Raw genomic sequence first — 25346 nt, 5'->3', positions numbered from 1 at the left:
TCTGCCTTACTGTTTTCTGCTTTGATACACAACTCGCTAAGGGATGTTTGTCTAGTTATTTTTCACCCTTCTCATAGTTCCATGTCCTCTCTTCCTGCTCGTTGTTACTTTGGGGCTGAGGTTCATTTGTTTGTTTGGATTATGTATTTTTGCTATTGCAAAGTAATTCGGTACTGCAAGAAATTGGGTCCAGAGTGTTGGGGATTATTTCTTTGAGCTATATGCTGGCTCCAGCTTCAAATAGTTCTGTGCATTCCTCTTAGTGACAGTTAACTCACCAACAAATATCTTGAGATTCTGTGGTTTATACAGAAGCTGTCTGTTTCTTCAGTAATTTGTTACAAAAACTTTTGTTTTAGAAATCTTGTATATTGAGAGTGAATTATATAGCAATGACTGCAATTTCAGTTATTTCCTTTCAGGTGCCCTTCACTGTTGGTGGTTGGAGACAGCTCTCCTGCAGTTGATGCTGTGGTACGTACAGATTAGCTTTAGAGGTGTGTAACAATAATCCATTGCTGGGAATCCATTACATTGATTGCACTGTAATCCAGTGGTACCTCGGGTTACAGACGCTTCAGGTTACAGGCTCCGCTAACCCAGAAATAGTACCTTGGGTTAAGAACTTTGCTTCAGGATGAGAACAGAAATCACGCAGCAGCAGTGGGAGGCCCCATTAGCTAAAGTGATGTCTCAGGTTAAGAACAGTTTCAGGTTAAGAACAGAACTCCGGAACAAATTAAGTACGTAACCAGAGGTACCACTGTACCAATCAATTTTTTAATTATTGAATCTTTTTTATCTCCTAAGTTCAAAGTGATTTATAGTGCTGTTCTAAGCAAATCTGTAAGGTGGCCCGTACTTCCAATTTGCAGATGGGACAATAAAGTCTGGAAAATGACAGCTTATCCAGGGTTCCTTTTAGCACGCTAGCACACACACGCGTGCGCACACACGCACACATACAGGGTTAAACCCCAAGCACCGTAGTCCCAATTGGTGTTGGTGTGTCCCTGCTCCTAATGTTTCTGGTTTTAATACAGCTACCAGTGATACAACTAGCATCACGTGTAGCTTGGTCCTTAATTCTATGGTTTGCAGGCTTAACCACATTGTGGAGGCTCCCTTCTATCTGCAGTATCACTGCTTGGAGGTTGCGGGATGCCTTTGCGGGTCTTTGCTTCCTGAGGCATTTTGCAGTCAGAGCCATAAGGGCTGTGTTGCAAACATTTTTGTGTTAAGCGTAAAAATAAAGCTCACTCTTCTCCCCTCCCTTTTCCAAACAGGTTGACTGCAATGCTAAACTTGACCCAACAAAGACCACACTCTTAAAGGTAATAAACATAAGCACTTTTCTCCAGAATCAGAGGAGTTCGTGTTTTCTAGAGTATTTAAACACAGTGACTGCTGCTTGTTGGGAAGTGTCTTGCTTAGACAGGGAATGTTGTAGATAACAGCTGTAAAAAAGCACTTTCTGTAGGGGAGAAAGTTGCAGCGGCATTAAGGCCCCCACCCCTTTGCTCTACTATAGACATAATGGCTGTCCTATGTTTTTGTACATGCATTAGGACTGTAAGCATTGTTAGACAGCAAACGATGATAATGCTACCAGTACTACATCCAGAAACTCATTCCATAATGGATTTTAATCCTGCCAGTAGTTAGTTTCAGAAGGTCATATAATGAACTCCAGCAGTTCATCTCCTCCCATTGTTGCCCCCTGGCTGGTGAGAAGATATATCTGTACCATGCCAAAGATGGTGAAAATAGCTTAAGTCCTTGGCCTTTGATGGAGTTTTCCCAGTGTTTGACAGTTTGGTTATTTGAATGTCCTGTATCCTATAGTAATGCTGTTGTATAATTCAAACCATTTAATCAACAGCAGGGGTGGGGTGCCTGTGGCCCTCCAGAAGTTGTTGGACTTGAAACTCCCATCAGTTGCAACCCGCGTGACCAATGGGTCAGGTGATGGGAGTTGTAGCTGAACATCTAAGAGATCAGATATTAGAGAACCCTGTTTTAAAGCCTTTCTGCATCTAAAGACTGCCCAGTGTGAGAGCTGTCTATATCAATATTGTCAAATCAAAGTCTGAACTGGTAATCCTGGTAATCAGTAATCCTGGCTGCCTCTTTCATCATATGTAAGATCATTAGTTTACCCGAATATACTGATTTTTATTTGCAAGCAAACCAGCTTTTACCCTCATTGGCATTTCCTTGTTGGACTTGTGGTGAGGAACTGAGAAATAGTGGTCTCCACTAGATGCTTCCATCCTCTTTTTATGAGAATGGATAAGTGTGCTGAATTTCAGTTACCCCAGGATTGGACACGTTGTAAATTTAATCTGTCTCCAATTTATGTCTGCATTCTGGTTACTATTAGGGAAAGTAGCACGTGACACTGCCTTGCGTGAGGTAGTTTAGTTGCATGAGGTCATTTTGTGTCTAGCTGCTCACTGAGGAATTTGTTATCATTTAATGTTCATATCCTTCACTTTCAGCACACTCCCATCCCATGTTCCCATCCAGTCCAGAAATAAATAAAAACAACATGTACACTCTAAAACAGTCTGTTAAGCAGTAATGTGCAGAATCTGCTTCTGGACAAGGTGAATTACTTCCTCCCCAGAAGCAAAGTGGCCTTGTGTATGATGAGCCCCGACCTCTTGCTTTCTGTGGGATTGCACCGCTGAGTTGCAGTGCCCTTGTTAGTAAAAGCTGAGCATCTCATTCTTGATGAAGAGCAAGTTTATTGGTCAACAACATTCAGGGGATGATCCCCTCCCTGAGGTTACAGATTAATGTTATGCTCCCAGAACAGCCAAGGGATTTAACATGCTTGTCACTAATCTACAAAAGGACACTGTGACATCTGTACCACAGTGAAACACTGTTCTAATTGTAAAGGCCTTTAAAAAAAAAGTCTGCCCGATTCTAATTTGGTATGTCTTTGCAAAAAGCCTAAATTCTTCCTGTGTACACGCTCTGGCATCTGCACATCTCCTGCCCTTTCCATCGACATCTTGCACAAGCATTATCCCAAGAAGGCTATTGCATCCTCCTCAAAACAGAAGCACTTTGCCCTCAAATGAAATCTGAAGTTGTGCTTTTCTTATGTGAAACTCCTTTTCACACATGTCAATACAAAAGTATGAGTCTTAAGCAGGGTGGATTTGATTTAAAATACTAGTCAGTAAGATTTGATTTAAATCATTTGTTTACAGAAAGGTTCAACCTTGCTGGCATCCTCTTAATATTTACAACCAGAGGAAGGTTTCGTTTTTGGAATAATAAATTTCCAGAGTAGTTTTTACAGTTACATCAAAAATGACTGATTTGGTTATACTATCAGAAATACATAGACAGATAATTATGAAATTATTGTTTATATTTGGATAACTTTTCTGCTGTGCTTTATTGGAAGGAGAAAAATAATCATTTCCTTAATAATAAACAATTTAACTAAAACAATAGCATTATAGCATATGTATCCATGTTTGTTAACCAATGTGGTTAAACAAAAAAAAAAAATTAGACTGAGTGTTAGCACACATGAAAAACTTCAAACAAATTGTTATTTCCTGATGAATAGCCTTTGGACTATAATGTCACTTAAATAGAAAACTATCTTTAGAAAGATTTTGCCTCCTAAAGCATTTTATTTTAAAAATCCACTTTAAATTTTTAAAAATCAATTTTTTAAAAAAACACATTGATTTTTATCCACCCTAGTCTTAGGCGCTACTGGGGGGTTGGAGGGAATTTGTGAGTAGATTGTAGATCTGGCATAACAAAATAGGATTCTTTAATAAGTAACTCCTCAACACAAAAAGAACCCGCATTTAGACATATATTTTAATCTCACTCTTAGGTGAAAGATATATAAATGTTCTAAGGCATTTAAGACATTGTATTTGTAGGGTTGGTGAAGTAGGAAGATCTCCCTCATCATATACTCCATTCTCAGCTCTATCAAAATCCCCAAGAGATTATTGGAACAGATGCTGGCACCGCTACTGGGACAGAACCCTGAAGTGAAAATACATTGGCTATTATCTGACTGTGATCTGCTTGTCACACAAAACAGCCCTATTTGCTAAAGCTGTTAAAAGTATTTGTGCTAGCTATATAAAAGACAATGCTGTAGACTTTAAAAGTGATAAATTAATTTGACTTATTGTAAATGGATGTATATCTCTGGATTTCTTTTAAAAGGTTTTAATTGACTTGCTGGATCTGTAACTGAATTTGTAATGGCTTTTAGTCAAACACAATAAATGATTGATTGATGCTTTTATTAATTTTTGCAGATGGCTGACTGTGGTGGTCTTCCTCAGGTTTCTCAGGTAAGATCTTACTAAAGAGAATGCATGCTGGGGTGGGGAAGTCCCGAATGTTTGAAAGTGTGGGTAACACGGTGACAAGAGTGAAATCACCCTCTGCTACGAATTAAAACCTAGTATTACTGGTTTGGCCTTGAGTACTATAGCTTTGCAGTGATGGGTTTCTTAGAGACCCTGTTACAGAATGCCAAACTCTGTTTGCAACCGCTTTCTAAAATATACATCCTTTCTAAAATGCTTCCATGGTAGCCCTGCCCTCCAAATGGTGGTCCCTACCCTCTCTATAAAAAGTCACCATAGATGCATTGCACTTCTCTCTACAATGATGCAACGCACATCAAAACCTCCAGTCTTCTTGCTCAGTTATGTGTACCCACTAGCAGGAGTTTTAACAAGGACACACTTTTTAAAGAAAATTGGCTTCTGGCCTAGCAGTGATAACATGCCATAGTAGCATTTTCAAATTTCCATGGTTTACTGTTACTGGAAGATTAGAGTCCAAAACAGAAAACAGTTTGCCATTGGTAACTTGCAACTTTGTAAAAAAATGTGCTATTTTCTTTTAACAGCCTGCAAAGCTCGCTGAAGCTTTCAAGTACTTCATACAGGGCATGGGATACAGTAAGTACACGTTTGTTTCAAAATAAATGTGCAGTGTCCTCTTAAGCTGCCATGCTAAACAGATCTCTCTTGTTGGCGAAAGTTATGTTCCAGAATTGTTGGGTTTTTAAATGTACAAGTTTGGGTGCATCGGTATTGGACTCCCTTAAAGGGATATCAGCTTTGTCCCAAACTGGAGCAGCACATTAGCCATGTTCAGGTGTTTATGGTGAACATTACTGTATTTTAATATTTTGTTGGAAGCCGCCCAGAGTGGCTGGGGAAGCCCAGCCATATGGGCGGGGGAATAAATATTATTATTATATACATTTGGGGAGATGGAATGTACACAAGCTGCACCACTCACATCTCTACATGTGCCTGCTTGGCTTAGACCTTCCGATATCAAGCGGAAAGGTCTGAAGGGGAGTTCTAAGTACGTTGTGGTCAACACACTTTGAATCCGCCTCATGATTGTGCTATTCAGAACTCCCAGTCTTGCTTCTTGATTTAGATTTACTTTTTGATTTACTCTGTGAAGTAGGTGAGACTGAGAGACAGTGACTGGCTCCAGGTCACCCAGCAAGCTTCATGGCTGAGTTGTACTCAGTAGTCCAGCACCCTAACTACTACACCACAGTGCCTCACATATGCATCACACACACACAAATACATCCCAGTGCCACTTTTGACCTCAGCACTGTGGTTTACTGTCCTTAGGCTTTCAAACCTCCCTTCTTAATCCACTTCCTGCTGCAATCCATTTTTGTTCCTAGGCACTTGGGCCAATTTCCCCTCAAATCTTCCTTCAGGGTCTTGTTCCTTGACTTGGCTGTGTGCTTTCCTTAAACTCTTTCATGCAAGCACATCTTCCTTCCCTGATGTATCTTATTAATAGTCTATAAATATTCTGTATCTTTCTCCCTTATGGAACGCTGGTGGCACTGTGGGATAAACCACAGAGCCTAGGACTTGCTGATCAGAAGGTCAGCAGTTCGAATCCCCGCGATGGGGTGAGCTCCCGTTGTTCGGTCCCAGCTCCTGCCAACCTAGCAGTTCGAAAGCATGTCAAAGTGCAAGTAGATAAATAGGTACCGCTCCGGCAGGAAGGTAAACAGCGTTTCCATGTGCTGCTCTGGTTCGACAGAAGCGGCTTAGTCATGCTGGCCACATGACCTGGAAGCTGTACGCCGGCTCCCTCGGCCAATAAAGCGAGATGAGTGCCGCAACCCCAGAGTCGGTCACGACTGGACATAATGGTCAGGGGTCCCTTTACCTTATCTTTCTCCCACCCCTTGGATTACATGCACTTCCATATCTAATTTTATGTCTTGTGTGTTGCCTATTCTGGTCACTGATCCTCATAATTTGCATTAACCAATACAGGAGGACTTAAAAAAAAAAATCTTCACCCGTCACTTGCACTTCCTTTGCAGTGCCTTCTGCAAGCATGACCAGACTGATGAGATCCCGCACGGCATCTGGTTCCAGTGTCTCCTCCCTCGAAGGGGGCAGGAGCAGGTCCCACACTGGCGAAGGAAACCGCAGCAGAGCCCACACTGGCGAGGGTGCCAGGAGCAGGTCCCACACTGGCGATAACGTCCGGAGTCGTGCTCACACTGACACTCACATTGAGCTCACTCCCAACTCTGCAAACAACACTGAGCAGCCCAGCCCCAAGTCGATGGAAGTTTCTTGTTAAATGAAAGGGGCTTGAATTGGAAGTGAGACCTAACCACCACCTACTGTGTATCTTGATACTTAACCTAAAGTGTTTTCTGTAACACATGACTCTGTCCCCCACCTAGAGTTCAGCAGGGACCAATAAAGCAGACATCTCAAGTTTCTCTGTTCCCTTAACAGAGGTTGCTGCTATTCTGTTCTCCAACTAATTCTAGATTGCTTTAAAACTTGTCCAGTGGTGAAGCTAACAGCATTTGATCACCAAGGTTGAAACCTAAGCTACCTAGGATCTTGTTCAGAAACAAAGCCTTTGAAGATGATCCATCTCTTGCCCCCCCCCCTTTTTTACACTATTAAAAAAAAGCCCTTTCCCAATGTGATTTTAAATAATTTGCTTTGGGGAAAACAATGCATGACTGGAGACTTTTAGAAAAAGTCTGAAAGTCAGGTTGAAGGTGGATTTACTCAAATCTGTACATATTAATCGAATGCGATTTTGTGTCTGGCCTTGTGAGTAGTGTTCAAGGCCTGTTTTCCTACATGATTATATATATATATATATATAATTAAAATAGGGAATGTATTGCAATTTCAGGCAAACAAAATCTTAAGCCTTCATGCTATTTAGTGGCAGTCTTTCTCCTTTTAGAACTAAAACTGTTTGAGCAAGTAAAGGCCAAGGTTCAAATTATTGTCAAACGCATGCCAGCACTTGGTCTTATGTTTTGGACTTCAAATGGATGTTTGGAGATGGCAAAATCAGTTGGCCTTGTGGCCACTTAGGGTAATGCGTGTGGTGGTTGGGGGACCAGCAGTAAATTGTCTTAGAAGGTGGAAAAGTTGTGTAATGATTATAAAGTGCTCTATAGTCAGCTGCCAGGTTGGTCAGCCCCTTACCATTTCAGGATTAAGACCTAGTGCTGGATGAATACTTTCCACACTATTCATGAGCGAGAAGTGCATGACTGCAATGGAGATTTTGATGACTGTGAATGTAGAGGTGTATTGATTCTGCAGCCTGTCCTGTTGTCTGCAGAGCTGTATTTTGGGGAGCAGTGGGCATCGCAACAGATTTCCAGCATAGAATGGTGGTTGTTTTTTGCAGATTATTTTTCACTGGCTTTCTATTTTCTACTTCACAATTTGTAATATGGCTCATGATTTTGGGGTATCAAGCATTTAAAACATCAAGCATCTCTACACCGGAATATCTTTGGTATTTCAAAGAGAACTAAGCTGTAGTGTAGGCAAATCACCTATTTTTAAAATGACCACTGCAGAGTTTCTTAGGTGGTTCACGGAGAGGATGAACAGATGGTAATTGAGAGGTGAAACTTGTCTATTTCAGAAAAGTTTATTAATGAATTATTTGTATTTATTTCAAAAATAAATTTGTAACTTTGCAGTGGTTTTGCATCTGTTTTGTGTCCTGAAAATGATGGTGATCTTTGAGATAAGGATTTAAAAACCAATGAGTTTGACTCTCCCACTTCAGTTGGCCCTGCACTTCAGTTGACCCTACACAACAGAAAGTCCATCTCTGGTGGTTGAAAATGCACCTCACTACTTATATGGAATGGGACGTGGGTGGCGCTATGGGTAAAAAGCCTCAGTGCCTAGGACTTCCCGATCGAAAGGTCGGCGGTTCGAATCCCCGTGGCGGGGTGCGCTCCCGTTGCTCGGTCCCAGCGCCTGCCAACCTAGCAGTTCGAAAGCACCCCCAGGTGCAAGTAGATAAATAGGGACCGCTTACTGGCGGGAAGGTAAACGGCGTTTCCGTGTGCTGCGCTGGCTCGCCAGATGCAGCTTTGTCACGCTGGCCACGTGACCCGGAAGTGTCTCCGGACAGCGCTGGCCCCCGGCCTCTTAAGTGAGATGGGCGCACAACCCTAGAGTCGGACCCGTATGGGCAGGGGTACCTTTACCTTTACCTTTTTACTTATATGGATCACTTAAACTGCCTTGAGTGCATTCTCTTATGGATCATCAATGGGTTAAACATCAGGAAGCAGAAGATGAGGATAAATGGACCATTTTCACATTGGGGAGAAATTAGTTCTGTACTGGAGCTTGGTAGTACTTTTACTATTAAAATGACCTGGATTGGGTGAGCCATGCCATAGGTAAGTTTGCCGATACCAACAAATTTTTCAAGATCCAGACTAGTCAGAACCATCCAAACTGGGAAACAAAATTGTGTTGCCTGGTTAATATAAGCAAGTGTAAAGCATGTTGATGTTGAGAATTTCATATTTTAATGCTGATGGTGTGAGATTTGCTGTTTCTGGCCAGGAAAGGTAAAATGGCTGTTTGATGGACAGCTTGCTGTAAATGTCAACTTAGTTGGCAGCAGTGTAAAAGAAGAGAAAAAGCATGACCCTAATTTCCTTCATAAAAAATGGCTGCAGTTCTGGTTAACCCATCTCAAAGAGTCTAGAACACCGGAAAGGTTATAGAAAAGACCAATAAAATGATTTGTGAAATGCAAAGCCTAACGCATTTGGACTAGTTAGCTTTTTTAAAAAATGCTTATGAAAGCAGGTAATATAACATGAATTGTACAGGCTGAGCAAATAGATTTCTCTGTCCCCAGCCCATGTTACTATAATGCTGGTTTACTCAATGAAGGAAATTGGTGGTAGTTTCAAAACAGAAAAGTGGAAGTACTAGTTGACAGCACATTTTTAGAATTTACTGCATACCCTGAGAAGTGATGATGGCCACTAGTTGGGCAGATTGATAAAACTATACCTATGGCTGTTGGCCACAATGCTAAATAGAATGCCCATATTCAGAGTCAGACACTGATGGTCAGTTGTTGGAAATAAGTTTGGGTTCTGGATCCAGAAGTATCCAGCTGACGGGTTGGAGACAAGATACTGAATGATATTCAGTCTGCATCGACAGACGCTGGTTCTCCAAGGTGTCGGGTAGGAGTTGTTCCCACCTACCTGCTGATGGGACCTTTCCCAAGCATAGCATGTACAGTGGTACCTCGCAAGATGAAAAGAATCAGTTCCGTGATTCTCTTCGCCTAGCGGTTTTTTTGTCTTGCGAAGCAAGCCCATTGACGGATTAGAGGATTAGCGCTATTAGCGGCTTTTAGCGGCTTATCAGCTTATCGGATCAGCTGATTAGCGGCTTAGAAAAAGGGGGGGGGAGGAAAAAACCCCCGCAGGAACTCGCAAGACATTTTCGTCTTGCGAAGCAAGCCCATAGGAAATTCGTTTTGCGAAGCACCTCCAAAACGGAAAACTCTTTCGTCTAGCTAGTTTTCCGTCTTGCGAGGCATTCGTCTTGCGGGGCACCACTGTATTCTGCTCTGGAAGACTTTCCCCACAACCACATTTATATTTACTCTTCACCTCCTGTAGGTTAGGATGACCAGGCCCAAGGCAACCTCCAAACTCGCCAGGCCTTACATGAACACTGGGATATGCACCTTTTTCAGTGACACAGGAAAATCAGGGATGTGCCTAATTTGGGTGGGTCTGGCTATGTTGAAGGCAGCATGTGCAACCATTAACTTCAACTGGGAAGAAGACAACCTTGAGAATCGCGACTGATTTCCTAGGTGACATCTTAAAGTGATTTGCAATAGGGTTGGTCGTAGGAAGCTGTCCTGTATCGAGTCAGGTCACGGGTGGATCTAGCTCAGATTTGTCTACAGCATCCTTTCTCAGACATTGCACTGCAGTAGCCATCATTCCTAGCCAGCATGGTGAGTGGTCAGGGATGATGAGAGTTGTAGTTCAAGAACATCTGGGAACCCAAAGTTGAGAACCTACGGCCTTCTAGCTGTTGGATTCCCAACTAGCAACAGTCCCAGCCAGCGTGACCATAGAATCATAGAGTTGGAAGAGACCACAAGGGCCATCGAGTCCAACCCCCTGCCAAGCAGGAAACACCATCAGAGCACTCCTGACATATGGTTGTCAAGCCTCTGCTTAAAGATTTCCAAAGAAGGAGACTCCACCACACTCCTTGGCAGCAAATTCCACTGTCGAACAGCTCTCACTGTCAGGGTGGAATCTTCTTTCTTGTAGTTTGAATCCATTGCTCCGTGTCCGCTTCTCTGGAGCAGCAGAAAACAACCTTTCTCCCTCCTCTATGTGACATCCTTTTATATATTTGAACATGGCTATCATATCACCCCTTAACCTCCTCTTCTCCAGGCTAAACATGCCCAGCTCCCTTAGCCGTTCCTCATAAGGCATCGTTTCCAGGCCTTTGACCATTTTGGTTGCCCTCCTCTGGACACGTTCCAGTTTGTCAGTGTCCTTCTTGAACTGTGGTGCCCAGAACTGGACACAGTACTCCAGGTGAGGTCTGACCAGAGCAGAATACAGTGGCACTATTACTTCCCTTGATCTAGATGCTATACTCCTATTGATGCAGCCCAGAATTGCATTGGCTTTTTTAGCTGCCGCGTCACACTGTTGGCTCATGTCAAGTTTGTGGTCAACCAAGACTCCTAGATCCTTTTCACATGTACTGCTCTCAAGCCAGGTGTCCCCCATCTTGTATTTGTGCCTCTCATTTTTTTTGCCCAAGTGCAATACTTTACATTTCTCCCTGTTAAAATTCATCTTGTTTGTTTTTGCCCAGTTCTCTAATCTGTCAAGGTCGTTTTGAAGTGTGATCCTGTCCTCTGGGGTGTTAGCCACCCCTCCCAGTTTGGTGTCAATTCAATGGTCCGTGAATATAGGAATGGGAGTCCAGCAGTAGCTGGAGGGGTTCAGGTCCCCCAACCCTAGTCTACACTGAGAAAAGTCCTTATCAGGCCAATCTGGGAGAGCCAGAGAATAAATATGGGACAATCCACATGCAAATCGTCTTATCTAGCACTGTTGCTGGTACCTGACTGTCTCAAGAAACAATGGAGTGCGCATGCAAGCCTGGGCATCATCATAATTTTATTTATACCTAGCCCATCTGGCTGGCTTTCCCCACTCTGGGTGGCTTGCAGCATATATAAAAACATCAAAAACCTCCCAATACAGGGCTGCCTTCAGATGTCTTCTAAAAGTTGTGTAGTCCTTTTATCTCCTTGACATCTAAGGGAGGGTGTTCCACAGGGAGGGTGCCACTACCAAGAAGGTCCTTAGCCTTTAACTTCACTTCTCGCAGTGAGGGAACCAGCAAAAGACCCTTAGAGGTGGACTTCAGTGGGCTGAGCAATAGAGGTGGAGACGTTCCTTCAGGTATACGGAGGTCCTGAGCTGCCCTGACGACAAGACCCCCATCTCAACCTCCCTGACTTGGTCCAGAGGAAAGCAGAGCAATGCGTTTGGCACCAGCTCAGCTGCAGCAGTTGCCAGAATGAGACCTACAAGATGCCATGCAACCATCTTAGGAATCGACTCTGGATTTGTGTAGGGTTTACTCCTTGTTCTTTTCTTCCCCTGAAGGTATTCTGCAAGGCAGCAGAGGGTTAGGGTCAAGGAGAAGGATATTTTCTTTCTCCTAGATGGGCTACCTTCCTAGGTTGGCGAGTCCCATCTGTCTCACTTCCCTCTACTGTACGTGCAGAAACTGCCTGCCTTCTTGACCATAGGACCCACTATTGGTCTCGTCCACACAATCTGCTGGAGCCTGTCTTTGCATGCAGGGGAAGTCCCTAACTCACAGAGGGTTTGAGACCAATCAGGTGTCCTCAATAGAAAAAAGACAGTCACGGAACTGAGAAATTGCACAAAACAAATGAAATACTGTGAAAATCCCTGAAACAAGAAGTAATTGACTATAAATATTATCTTGTGGAAATCATCTAAATAATAAAAATCAAAAAGCTTAAGGAAAAAATTAGAAAAACCTAAAATAGAACAAAGACTTAACGGGATGTCGCCTACAAACCTTATTTCAAGGAAATAGAAAAATCATAAACTTTAAATGACCAAAATTCAAACAAGGGGGTAGAACCCCCAAAATTCTGATATATTATAATCCCAGCTCGACTTAGGTAAAGCAAAGCACAGTAATAAAGGATTGAGGACTCAAAAGTACAGTTTCTAATACTGAATTTACAAAAAAGGTTTGAAAACCTAAATAGCAAGTTTTTAACAAAGCTCAGCTTGAAGAAAGCAAAGCACAATAATAAAGGGTTAAGGACTCAACTGAAAATTCTAGTGCTGCTTTTACAAAAAGGTTTACAAACCTAAGTGGCACAAATTCAAAGAAATGAATACAAGATAAAGCTGTTTTAGATTTGAACAAAGTCAAGAACAGGGCTGAAACGCTCCCGTGGTCTAGATGTTACTGCTGATGTTAATGACTAGTTGATTTCCACAAGATAATATTTATAGTCGATTACTTCTCGTTTCAGGGATTTTCACGGTATTTCATTTGTGCAATCAATCAGGTGTCCTCAGCTGCTTTAGCCATCCAGTCAAAGCCATTTCCTGGGGTGTGGCCAGTGTTGCATGCTGACAGATCAACCCACATTCGGCTTATGCATGGATACATTAATTTATAAAGGCCTGGAGCTTTCAAGAACCTTAATTTTGAATTTATTCTGGAGAGGGCAGGAGAGTTTTCCTTTCTCCATCAGTTTCGTTCCTAAAAATCTACCTGTTTGACGAAGCCCACCTCTTCGTGACAGAACTCTACTGCTGTGGGGGCAGCTCAGGTACAGAAGAGGAGAAACACGTTCACATGTGCCGTCTCTGCTTAAAACAAGCCGCCACGACGTGACGCTTTCGCCAAGCGTACATTATGCTATTTCTGAGCCTTGTCCCAGATACAGATAATTGTCCCGTCTACGGGGGACATGGGCCCGGCTCGTTCTGTAAGCAGCTTAGCTTTAAGATGGGGCAGGATGCAATCAAATCCTCCTTGAGATAACTGGGCACACACCTGCTGCTGTGAAAAGCCCTTGGCAAGGCAGCGTGACATGAACACCGAAACCTTGTTGGCAGACCCACATTTGACACAGACCAAATCCTATTCCTGCCCAGGCAAAGGAGGACAGTCTGTGTGGCTCGTGCCTAGAAGCGCCCAGCAGGAGGTTACGATTGCGGTCAGCCTCTTGTGATGGTCTTACGGAAGCTACATTTGCCGTGCTGAAGGGCACCTTTGCATTCAATGATAAATGAATCGACCTGCTGTGTTTGGGGCAGAAAGCTGTGGGGAGCCACAGGAGGTACTGCCTTAGTTGCTTAGTTGCTGGATCAGTCAGAGCAGGGCGAGTGGGGGAGATCCAGAGTTTATACAGCCATACCTTGGGTCCAAAATGCCTTGCGAGTCGAACGTTTTTGTTCCCTAATGTAGCAAACCCAGAAGTGAGTGTTCGGGTTTGCGAACGTTCTTTGGAACCCGAACGTTCCACGCAACTTCCACAGCTTCCAATTAGTGTTCCCTAAATAGAATGCCTTTTGTGTTATTTTCACTATAATATGCATCATTACATGCACTATCCTGATATAGACATTTCTGTACACACTATTTGGATGGAGAACCGCACCTTAGAATTTGCAGGAGTCTAGCACTTGTTGTTTCTGGAAGTGTGACTTAGGAAGATTTGCCTTTAAGGGTGACCTTAAATCCAATTTCAGTAGCTGCCTGTCCCATTCATTTCCAAAAACCCGTTTAGCTTGAGACACAAGGAAAGCACGAAAGAGCTCTGTGCAACATGGGAATAAGTGACCCTTCTCAACAACCACTTTGAGCCCTATCGCAAACTGTTGTCTGTCTCCAACCTCCTTATGAGGGAGGCATTTCCTACTTAACCCAATCCTGGCCTCCTCAACATTTTTCCTTTTTCTGTACCATCTCACCTTGGGAGCATTGTTTGCAGCACAGATTTCTGAAGAGGCGCTTTGTTCTTCTGGGCTGCTCGTAGCTGCCCATTGCACAATGTGACCGTCATGCGCCGTCTCACAATAGGGACTTTCAGAACTCAATGAATAGGGAATGCGCCCTGCCTGGGCAACGCTTTGTTGAGAAGTCTGTGTAGCATGAGATAATTGTGGTGCCTCTTCTGCTGCCAGACTCTCGTCAGATCACAGACTGTTCCATCTCTTAAATGCAATTCTCCAGCTGCTGGAATATTCCCGCATCATCTCTTGATCATATAGTTTGGTTTCCTTACACCTGACCGCAGCACCTTGGGCTGAATCTGTTCACTAAGAGAAGGCCAAGCCCACAGAGGTTTTGCACATTGTTTATGCACTGGTGTCTCCAGTTTAAAGGCTCTTGGGTAAAAACATGACCTGATTCTGCTGGATCAAGCCAATAATAATAATAATAATAATAATAATAATAATAATAATAATAATAATTTATTATTTATACCCCGCCCATCTGGCTGGGTTTCCCCAGCCACTCTGGGCGGCTTCCAAAAGAATATTAAAATACTGTGATACATCAAACATTAAAAGCTTCCCTAAACAGGGCTGCCTTCAGATGTCTTCTAAAAGCCTAGTAGTTGTTGTTCTCTTTGACATCTGGTGGGAGGGCGTTCCACAGGGCGGGCACCACTACCGAGAAGGCCCTCTGCCTGGTTCCCTGTAACTTGGCTTCTCGCAGGGAGGGAACTGCCAGAAGGCCCTCGGCGCTGGACCTCAGTGTCTGGGCAGAACGATGGGGGTGGAGACGCTCCTTCAGGTATACAGGACCGAGGCCGTTTAGGGCTTCAAAGGTCAACACCAACACTTTGAATTGTGCTCGGAAACGTACTGGGAGCCAATGTAGGTCTTTCAAGACCGGTGTTATATGGTCTTGGCGGCCGCTCCCAGTCACCAGTCTGGCTGCTGCATTCTGGGTTAGTTTAGTTTCCGGGTCACCTTCAAAGGTAGCCCCACGTAGAGCGCATTGCAGTAGTCCAAGCAGGAGATAACTAGAGCATGCACCACTCTGGCGAGGCAGTCTGCGGGCAGGTAGGGTCGCAGCCTGCGTACCAGATGAAGCTGGTACAAAGCTGCCCTGGACACAGATTTAGACTGTGCCTCCATGGACAGCTGTGAGTCCAAAATGATTGCCAGGCTGCGCACCTGGTCCTTCAGGGGCACAGTTACCCCATTCAGGACCAGGGAGTCTTCCACACCTGCCCGCCTCCTGTCCCCCAAATAAGATGAAATAAGACGCTTCATAAACCCATCTTTGAAATAAGATGGGTTTATGAAGCAATTCTATATCCTCCCACCACACTGACGAAGAATTTTACGAAACAGTAGTCAATATCTGGAATCACTGTTCAGTGTTGGACATCATATTTGCTGAATACACAAAGCTTCACAGCTTGTCTTTCATCGTACGAAGTCTGGTACCTCGCTTCAGTTAAAGATTTTCAGAGACTTTGAGACTATTTCATTTTGTACTTGTTATGGTTTGAAGGAATTCTATAAAGATTGCCTATTGCATATGTACATGGTCATCGTGTTGACTAGACATTGCTGACGTTCTCTTTGCAACACAGGGGTTTGTTTGGTTACTTATTGCTGTACCTGGGATTCTCAGCAAAGGCATGATGCAGAGGAAGAGGATGGGGTAAGGCCAGGTACACACAAGTAGGACCATCTCTCCCAAATAAATGACTGTGCATTGGCTGCACTATGAAGGAACCTACTTTAGGAATGGGACGCAGGTGGTGCTGTGATTAAACCACAGAGCCTAGGACTTGCCGATCAGAAGGTCGGCGGTTCGAATCCCCGCGACAGGATTAGCTGCCATTTCTCGGTCCCTGCTCCTGCCAACCTAGCAGTTCGAAAGCACGTCAAAGTGCAAGTAGATAAATAGGTACCGCTCCGGCGGGAAGGTAAACGGCGTTTCCGTGCGCTGCTCTGGTTCACTTAGTCATGCTGGCCACATGACCCGGAAGCTGTACGCCGGCTCCCTCAGCCAATAAAGCGAGATGAGCACTGCAACTCCAGAGTCGGTCACAGCTGTACAGTTGTACCTTGATTGTCGATCGCCCTGGAACACAGACGTTTTGGCTCCCGGAAGTGACCGTTCTGGTTTCTGAACATTCTTTTGGAAGCCAAACATCCGACGGGGCTTCTGATTGGCTGCAGGAGCTTCCTGCAGCCAATCGGAAGCTGCAATTTGGAAGTCGAATGCTTTGGAAGTCAATCGGACTTCCGGAATGGATTCCATTTGACTTCCAAGGTATGACTGTACTTCCCAGTGGTGCAATTGCATGACATTTGGAGCGCAAGTGGCTTAAAGCAGCCACACGTGGCAAATCATTCTTCCTTAACAGGATAGGAAAAACCGGCGCACAGCCCCACCCACTCCAACATCCCGCTGTGCGTGGGAACCAGAGCTAAAGTGTAGGTCCAAGGATGTTGCAACAGCCCCGTTGAACAGATGTAGAAAGCCTTCCCAATCCAATGGTGATTTGGACTTGCTTCTACTGAGCTGAGCGGGTGTTTCAGAAGAGCAGCATGCCCTGTAAGCTCACAAAGAGAGTAGGCCCAAGTCACCAGGGAAGTGCTACCCAACTTGTGCTAGGTGCAAGGAATCAATCCTTCACTGTGGTTGCAAGTACACTCTGGAACTCCCTGCCCATTGATACTAGCTGGGTGTCTTTGCTGTACTGGTTTCAGCACCTGCTAAAAACGTTGTTTAGGCGAGCCTACACACACATGCAAATTTGGCATGCAGTTTAAAATTATTATTTTTTAAGTGTGTGTGTGTATGTGTGTGCGCACGTGCAAAATGGCTGATCTTATTTATATTTATAAGCCAACTTGTTTTTAACATCTGATTTAACTGGTACATTTTAATGTCTATTTAATGTGAAGCATTTAAAGGTTTTGAGGATTAAGCGCTATAGAAATCCTGTTTAAAGAAAATACAGTGGTACCTTGGTTTGCATACGTTTTGGTTTGCATACGTTTTGGATTACAAACACATCAAACCTGGAAGTGTGTGTCCTGGTTTGCAACCTTTTTTTGGATTACAACCCATTTTTTTTGGATTACGAACAAAAACATTTTGGATGCCCCATTGGCGAAAGCGCGCCTTGGGTTACAACCTGTTTTGGTTTACAAATGGACCTCCGGAATGGATTATGGTTGTAAACCAAGGTACGACTGTAAACAGGCAAGAAGTGTTTTATGTAGATGAAGCCCTGCACTTTAAAAAGAGTAATGGAATCTTAGAGTTGGAAGGGACCCCAAGGGTCATCTAGTCCAACCCCCTGCAATGCAGGAATCTCAGCTAAAGCATCCATGACAGAGGGACATCCAACCTCTGCTTCAAAACCTCAAAGGGAAATAATAATTCAAAAGGTCTACACTGCAGCCAGCATAACAGAAAATATTTGAGTACTAGGGCATTCTGCAGAAAATCCTGTTGTTAAAAAAGCATTTAAAATGACAGGATGAATCAACGCAGACTTAGCCCAGGATGAGTAAAAAAAAAAAAGGGGGATTTAAATCAACAAATGGTTTTGCTTTCACATACAGCAGACGGAAGATTCTCTTTTATTTTAGACCCTCTGTAAAATCAGAGCAATAAAACGTAGGAGTCCCCTCTCGCGAGCCTCCCTCCCTCCCTCCCTCCCTCCCTCCCCGCACATGCCATCATACCCAGCCAACTTAATTAGCAACTTCGGAGTAATCGTGGTAATGAGCTAAGTCAGCAAAAATGTCATTGGGGCTCTTGCAGCTCAGGTTGCAAAAGCAGGCGTTGATCCACATTACTTTCTTGGAGAACCCAGTCCCATCCGGGCACTCAAAGCTCACGTCGATGGTCTTCGACTTGTATGGAGTACAGCAGCGATTGTCCACACAGACACCGCAGTATTTCGGCCGGTAAGCTGCCTTGCTCACGCATCCAGACAGAGTATAGTTCATCAGCTCCTGCCTCCTGTACACAGCTAAGCATTTCTTTCCAGGCTAGAAACAACATGAGAGAGAGATGATAGCAATCAACTTGACCGATTAAACATTTTTATTTACGCTTCCAGTAATAATAATACTCATAATAATTTATTAGTTCTACCCCGCCCATCTGGCTGGGTTTCCCCAGCCACTCTGGGCGGCTTTCAACAGAACATTAAAAACAGAACAAAACTTTGAAAACAGAATAAAACTTCTCCAAGAACTACGAGGAGGTTGGAAAGTGCTAGAAACTCTCAGCTCTCTTCATGGCTGACCATTGGCCATGCTGGCTGGGACTTATGGGAGCTAAAGTCCAACAACATCTAGAGGTTTACAGGTAGACTATCCCTGGGTTATGCAGTCTTCCTTCCCAGTTGCAAAACCCCTTGATTAAAACCACAAGTCCCAGAATCCTCTGTGCCCCCATGTCAGGGACTGTGCTGAGGAGGGCTGCACTGAGGAGGACTGGTGGGAGCCTCCCCCTCCTCCTGCTCTGGATCCTGAATCTTCCCACAGTATAGATTTAGAATAGCGGTTTGCAGAGGGACATAGTTCAGAAGGCAGAAGCTGGGAAGTACTGGATGGGGAACAGCTAGGAGGAGAAGCACTGGGAGAGAGAGAGTTAACAGACTCACTGTCGCTGAAAAGCATTCATCTGCTCAGCCCAAGGTCAAGAAGAGCAGATAAGGTGGCAGCACAGAAAGCACAGTGGTTGTGAGATCAGGTTACAAGACGCAGTAGTGATGTGGGTGACTAGGGAGGAAGTGGGTGAAACCCTTAATTAGGAGCACCGTCATTCCTAGCAATGGATTCTTCGTTCTCTCTCTGTGATCATCAAAGTTTCTAACTGGTAAGAGACTCCTTTCTCTTTGTTCTGCTTATCTACTTCCAAGGGGGCTGGGAGGAAGCTGATTTCCTGAAGCCTGATACCCCATCATGTTGTCCATCTCTTTGGACAGGACAGAGCTGCAATTGGATAGCCTAAGTAAATAAGAGATGCGGGTGGTGCTGTGGGTTAAACCACAGAGCCTAGGACTTGCCGATCAGAAGGCCGGCGGTTCGAATCCCCGCGACGGGGTGAGCTCCCATTGTTCTGTCCCAGCTCCTGCCAACCTAGCAGTTCGAAAGCACGTCAAAGTGCAAGTAGATAAATAGGTACTGCTCTGGTGGGAAGGTAAACGCCGTTTCCGTGCGCTGCTCTGGTTCGCCAGAAGCAGCTTAGTCATGCTGGCCACATGACCCAGAAGCTGTACACCGGCTCCCTCGGCCAATAAAGCAAGATGAGTGCAGCAACCCCAGAGTCAGCCATGACTGGACCTAATGGTCAGAGGTCCCTTTACATTTAAGTAAATAAGTAAGTGACCACTCAGGTCTCAAACACCCGGGAAGGGAATGCGGAAAAACACTAGAAGCCAAGGACTTAGAAATGGCATCATCTTGGAGATGCCATAAAAAGTGAGTGGCCGTTCCGGAGAAATTGTGGGAGCTTCTTGTGGGTGGATGGGGAAACAAGAGCAATCCTACAAGCAGTACCTTAATGTGCTTAATGTGGTGAAGCAAGAGCAACAAGGAGGATTTCTGCCTGTATCATCCCATACCTTAATGTGCTTGGCGATGTCCTCTTCGCATGGGCGCATGTTACAGAGCCGGCTCTCTCTTGTCAGACGGCACTGGTCATTCTCGTTCGAGATTCTTTGGGACGTGCCCATCCCGCAGGTCTTTGAGCAGGGACTCCAGGAAGAGGTGTGGAGGATGCAGTTTTTCTGCCATGACTCAATTTCCCCTTCGTAAACTGTAAAAGAAGAGGAACACGTGGCATTAGGTGAGCTTATGCACCAGCCTCAGGAATGGCCCAGAGTTCCCTGTGAAGAGGAATTGGCTGTTAAACCGCTCTAATTGAAAAAAAAACCACATAAATGTAATAGGCCGTATAGTAACAATTGCAAAGCTATTTACTAGAAACTATTTCTCAAAAGGGGACGCGGGTGGCGCTGTGGGTTAAACCACAGAGCCTAGGACTTGCTGATCAGAAGCTCAGCGGTTCGAATCCCCGCAACGGGGTGAGTTCCGTTGCTCAGTCCCTGCTCCTGCCAACCTAACAGTTTGAAAGCATGTCAAAGTGCAAGTAGATAAATAGGTACCACTCCGGCGGGAAGGTAAACGCCGTTTCCGTGCGCTGCTCTGGTTCGCCAGAAGTGGCTTAGTCATGCTGGCCACATGACCCAGAAGCTGTACGCCGGCTCCCTTGGCCAATAAAGCGAGATGAGCGCCGCAACCCCAGAGTCGGTCACGACTGGATCTCACGGTTAGGGGTCCCTTTAGCTTTACCTTTGCTTCTCAAAAATTAGATGCAGCTTCTTATAATGTCAAAATCAACATCGTGACATAATATATTAGAATGTAGCTTTCCAGTTGACCACCAAGTCGAGTATGTACAAAATACAAGTCCTATATTGTCAGTGCCGTAGTACATTCTTTTCTAATTTCTTCGTCTTCACTTGTATTTTTCTGTCTGTCGTATTACTTAGAAGAGTGGCATGAAATAATCTTCTAAGTGTCTAATGAAGATGATTGGGTTGGCAGACAAAAGAACCTGGCACTAATGGATGCTGGCACAGGCAGACGAGACAAGGATTCCTGGATATTCCCCTGTTTCGCCCGAAGGGGGCTTCATCAGCTGTGCATAGTTCTAAATCATATTAACATAGATGCTTTGTAATATAAATAGCTACACAAATTCCAAAGTAACATACAAAGATATTAAAAATGTGCATACCGGTACTATATATATACCGGCCACGTACATTGCCCGGCCACGTACATTGGACAAACAAACAGACGAATAAATGCACGTATCGCAGAACACAAGAATGCCGTCAAAAAAGAAGAAAAAACTTCCTCTCTTTACCAACACATGAAAGAAACAGGACACGAAATTAATTTTGCAGATTCCAAATTGCTCTTTAACATGGAACATCACCACAAGAGAATAATCATGGAAGCCATCGAGATAGAGAAACACCCTCACAACATGAACAAGCGTGACGACACGTCCCGCCTGCCAGACATCTGGAAATTAGCCCTCCCCACAAAAACCGACACCAGAACCAGAGGCACACAGAACGCCATCTCCAATCAACCACACCAGACCCAAACCCAGACCCTCTCCACAGATAAATTACAGACACCATCCAGTAGCCAAACCATAGTGGCACCTCCGGATGCTGCACCCCCCTGCAATCCCAACACAGATCTGGCTGGCACAGGGCACAAAACCACAGCTCGCCCCTATACACGAAGCCAAGCCAGAGCACAACTAAGTGCAGTACAGCCATCTTCTCAGAAAAACTCTTTACAAGCTCAAGAGGTCAAGACACGAAAGCTTTAGCAACTAATCCACACCTAATGACCCTCCTAAGTGGTACTCAGAATATCACTCAAGAAATCACTCAAGATATCCCTCAAGTAATTAATGAACAAAAGAAGAAAAGGCACAATAACCTGGGAACTTCCTCTCTGCCCAGAACGTTGGAGGCTATACACCACACCCCCTCAACAGTATTTATAGGAACTCAAACACTGAGATCCTGCTCTGTTCTAGTAACAAGAAGCCGAAAGCACCAGCCTGAAGATGACGAGTGAGACCTCGTCGAAACGTCGCCTAGACACCCCAACTCTTACACGGGAAGATACCCGAAGACACCAAAACCTGCATTCCTGTACCCGTGAAAATCTACGAAAGCATATATATATATATATATATATAGGCATTCTGGTGGTTTTGGGTTTTTCTTTTTTCTTTCTGTTAAACCACTCTGGCAATTGTGGCTCTGTGAGGGGACTCGGGGTCTCCTAACAGCTCACAGCACCCTTAAAAACTACAGTTCCTAGGATTCTTTGGAGGGGTAGCCATGTCTGCTTAAAGTGGTATGATGCTTGTTTAAATCTACAGTGGATGCTCGGGTTGTGAACGTGATCTATATGGGATGCATGTTCGCAACCCCCAGCTTTTGCAACCCGCACCTGCACGTCTGCGCATGCATGGGTTGCGATTCGGCGCTTCTGCGCATGCGCAAAGCATGATTCAGCACCTCTGCGCATGCACGACCACCGAAACCTGGAAGCAATCCGTTCCAGTACTTCTAGGTTTTGGTGGTCCGTAACCCGAAAAAACGCAACCTGAAGTGTCTGTAACCCAAGGTATGACTGTATAGTGCAAATGTGGCATTAAATGTGAGCTAGATGAATCAGTGGTCTGCCCTTGTATAATACAGCGTTTCTACCTTTTTCCCTGATGGAGGAAAACCACCTTGGAAGGGCAAATGTTGAGCTGGAAAAGGGCCAGCAGGTAAAAAATTAAGCACCTCTTCTCAATTCCCTCCAAGCCCAGCCCTCAAGTGGCTGTTGGTTTTGATTTGTTGTGTTTTCGTTGCAGAGAAAGGGTGGAACAAGCTATACCTGGAACTCCATGCTGCAGGGAGTTTGCCCCTAAAAGCTGTGGGGAGCTTCCTTCGAAGTCTTAGAAAGTTGCCCCTCCTCACGTGCTCCACACACACACACACACCACCAATACCTGCAGAGGAGATGTGCCGTGGGGAGGTCTTTCTGATTTTCTTGGAGTCGTCGCAGACCCACTGTTCGCAGCATTGCCCCTTCAGCTTAATCAGTTTGGGGTTGGGGCACCAAACGAGGGGTGGCTTGGAGTCTCTGCAGGTGGGGACGCAGCCCACCGCTCCTCCGATACAGGTGCAATTGTACTTGCAATTGGGCTGGAAGGACTGTCCGTTCTTGTACCTCACCCCATCGAGGATGCAGTCGAGGCCGACAATTTCTACAAAAGGAAGAGGGGAAATGCAGAGAGAGAGAGAGAGAGTTTCAAAAGCCCAGGCTCACATGACATCTGATATCACAGCAGCAATCAGGTTTTTAATACACAGATCTTCCTTCCTTCCTTCCTTCCTTCCTTCCTTCCTTCCTTCCTTCCTTCCTTCCTTCCTTCCTTCCTTTCTTTCTTTCTTTCTTTCTTCCGACACAGCAACAGGCAAGGGCAGCATATCTATTTACTTATAAGGGACACGGGTGGCGCTGTGGTCTAAACCACAGAGCCTAGGGCTTGCCAGTCAGAAGGTCGACAGTTCGAATCCCTGCGACGGGGTTGTTCGGTCCCTGCTCCTGCCAACCTAGCAGTTCGAAAGCACGTCAAAGTGCAAGTAGGTAAATAGGTACTGCTCCGGCGGGAAGGTAAATGGCGTTTCCATGCGCTGCTCTGGTTTGCCAGAAGCGGCTTAGTCATGCTGGCCACATGACCCGGAAGCTGTACACCGGCTCCCTCGGCCAGTAAAGCGAGATGAACGCCACAACCCCAGAGTTGGCTGCGACTGGACCTAATGGTCAGGGGTCCCTCTACCTTTACCTTTACTTTTGTAAACTGCCCACTCCTTAAATTATCAAGGCATTGTACAATAAATTAAAACACTGCAATGTAAAATTGTAAAAATGCATAAATAACATAAATTAGTCAAATTTTATGTTGTGAAGTGCCCTGAGACCTACAGGTATAGGGCCTAGCAACAACAACAACAACAACAACGACACAGTCAAACCTTGGTTGTCAAACGCAATCCGTTCGGCTTCTGAAACATTCGACAACTGAGTTGCGGCTTCCGTAGAAGTTGCATCAGACTTTCAGCTTCCGAAAAATATTCAAAAACCAGAACACTTGCAGTGGGGGGGGGGGAGTATTTGATCCTAATGTTTGCCCTCTGATGAAGAAATGACCAGTCCATAATTTTAATGGTAGGTTTGTTGTAGCTGTGAGAGACAGAATAACAACAGGAATAACAACAGAATAACAACTGGTCATTTCTTCGTTAGAGGGCAAACAGGCAAATTTAGCAGGGGATCAAATACTTTCACCCCTCACTGTACTTCCAGGTTTTTGATATTCGGGAGCCAAAAAGTATGATAACGGAAGCGTTCAGGAACCGAGGTTTGACTGTAATAATAATAATAATAATAATAATAATAATAATAATAATAATAATAGCCAGTTTAATTTTCTAATTAAACTTGGTGAAACAATGACGTTTTCAGAAGGCAGTGAGATATATAGATTGTAATATTAGAATTCCTGCTCCATGGTTGCAGTCATGGGATTATTGTCTATCACATGACGGTATGTGTTTTGATTCCACATAGTGGGAAGTGATGGAGACAGGATGTTTGTGTTACTGAGTTCCATGAAGTGGGACTATTGTCCTTTGTTCTTTTTTCCTTTGCTGTCTGATGCTAGAGAGAGAGGGAGCCATGTTGTAGTGCTCCGTGTGTGTTTATATGTAAATAAAGTAGATTAGCCAAAATGCTGAGTTGCTGAGGTCTGTCACGCAAGCTGCAAAGACTCTGCGGATCCCTAAGTGTGCCGGTGTCGGTTGGCATCGGTTGCTGTGATGTTCGGGCTGAAGAAAGCTTTTGAAACTCCTGAACGATTGACCAGGAGGGAGGGAACATGCCAGTCGGGCATGTGTCTCTACCAGGGTCCTACTCGAGTGCAGGCTGAGCTCCTGACATGTAAGTACCCATCTGATTTACACAGATTTCTTTCTTCCCTGGAGAAAAGGAACTTCTTTACATAAGAACTGCTAGATTAAACCAAAACCCTATGTGGTCCATCACCTTCCTTCCTTCCTTCCTCAGCAGCCAACCAGATGCCTATGGGAATAATAATAATTATAACAGGCAGAGCACGAGGGCAGTAGTTCTTTCTCTCTGTTGTTTCCCAGTTTGAAACTGGTATCCAGAGGCATGCTACCCCTGATCATGTAAGGAGCATCTAATCATTGTGACTAGGAGCCAACGGCATTATCCTCTAGGAATGTTAAAGCCAGCTCCATTGGCA

The 25346-nt window shown here is 44.6% G+C and overlaps 2 protein-coding genes across 9 annotated transcripts in view; one reads left to right on the top strand and one right to left on the bottom strand.

Moving 5' to 3' along the window:
• NDRG1 (N-myc downstream regulated 1) overlaps nt 1-8031 on the top strand; it is an 86908-nt gene extending 78877 nt beyond the window's left edge. For all 7 annotated transcript variants that reach the window (XM_081204872.1, XM_081204873.1, XM_081204870.1 and 4 more), the window contains exons 12-16: nt 423-474; nt 1287-1334; nt 4311-4346; nt 4913-4964; nt 6380-8031. In XM_081204872.1, coding sequence (XP_081060998.1) covers nt 423-474; nt 1287-1334; nt 4311-4346; nt 4913-4964; nt 6380-6645 — 454 coding nt within the window. In that variant the 3' untranslated portion in view covers nt 6646-8031. The remainder of the gene's footprint in view (nt 1-422; nt 475-1286; nt 1335-4310; nt 4347-4912; nt 4965-6379) is intronic.
• Nucleotides 8032-18140: 10109 nt separating this feature from the next.
• Nucleotides 18141-25346, bottom strand: part of CCN4 (cellular communication network factor 4) — a 34418-nt gene continuing 27212 nt past the window's right edge. For both annotated transcript variants that reach the window (XM_081204934.1, XM_081204933.1), the window contains exons 3-5: nt 23025-23282; nt 20050-20243; nt 18141-18466 (exon numbers count right to left, since the gene is read on the bottom strand). In XM_081204934.1, the coding sequence (XP_081061060.1) occupies nt 18167-18466; nt 20050-20243; nt 23025-23282 (752 nt within the window). In that variant the 3' untranslated portion in view covers nt 18141-18166. The remainder of the gene's footprint in view (nt 18467-20049; nt 20244-23024; nt 23283-25346) is intronic.

This window comes from Podarcis bocagei (genome assembly GCF_964188305.1).
Source record: "Podarcis bocagei genome assembly, chromosome: 8".
NCBI lineage: Eukaryota > Metazoa > Chordata > Lepidosauria > Squamata > Lacertidae > Podarcis > Podarcis bocagei.
This window is presented reverse-complemented; position numbering and strand designations above follow the sequence as displayed.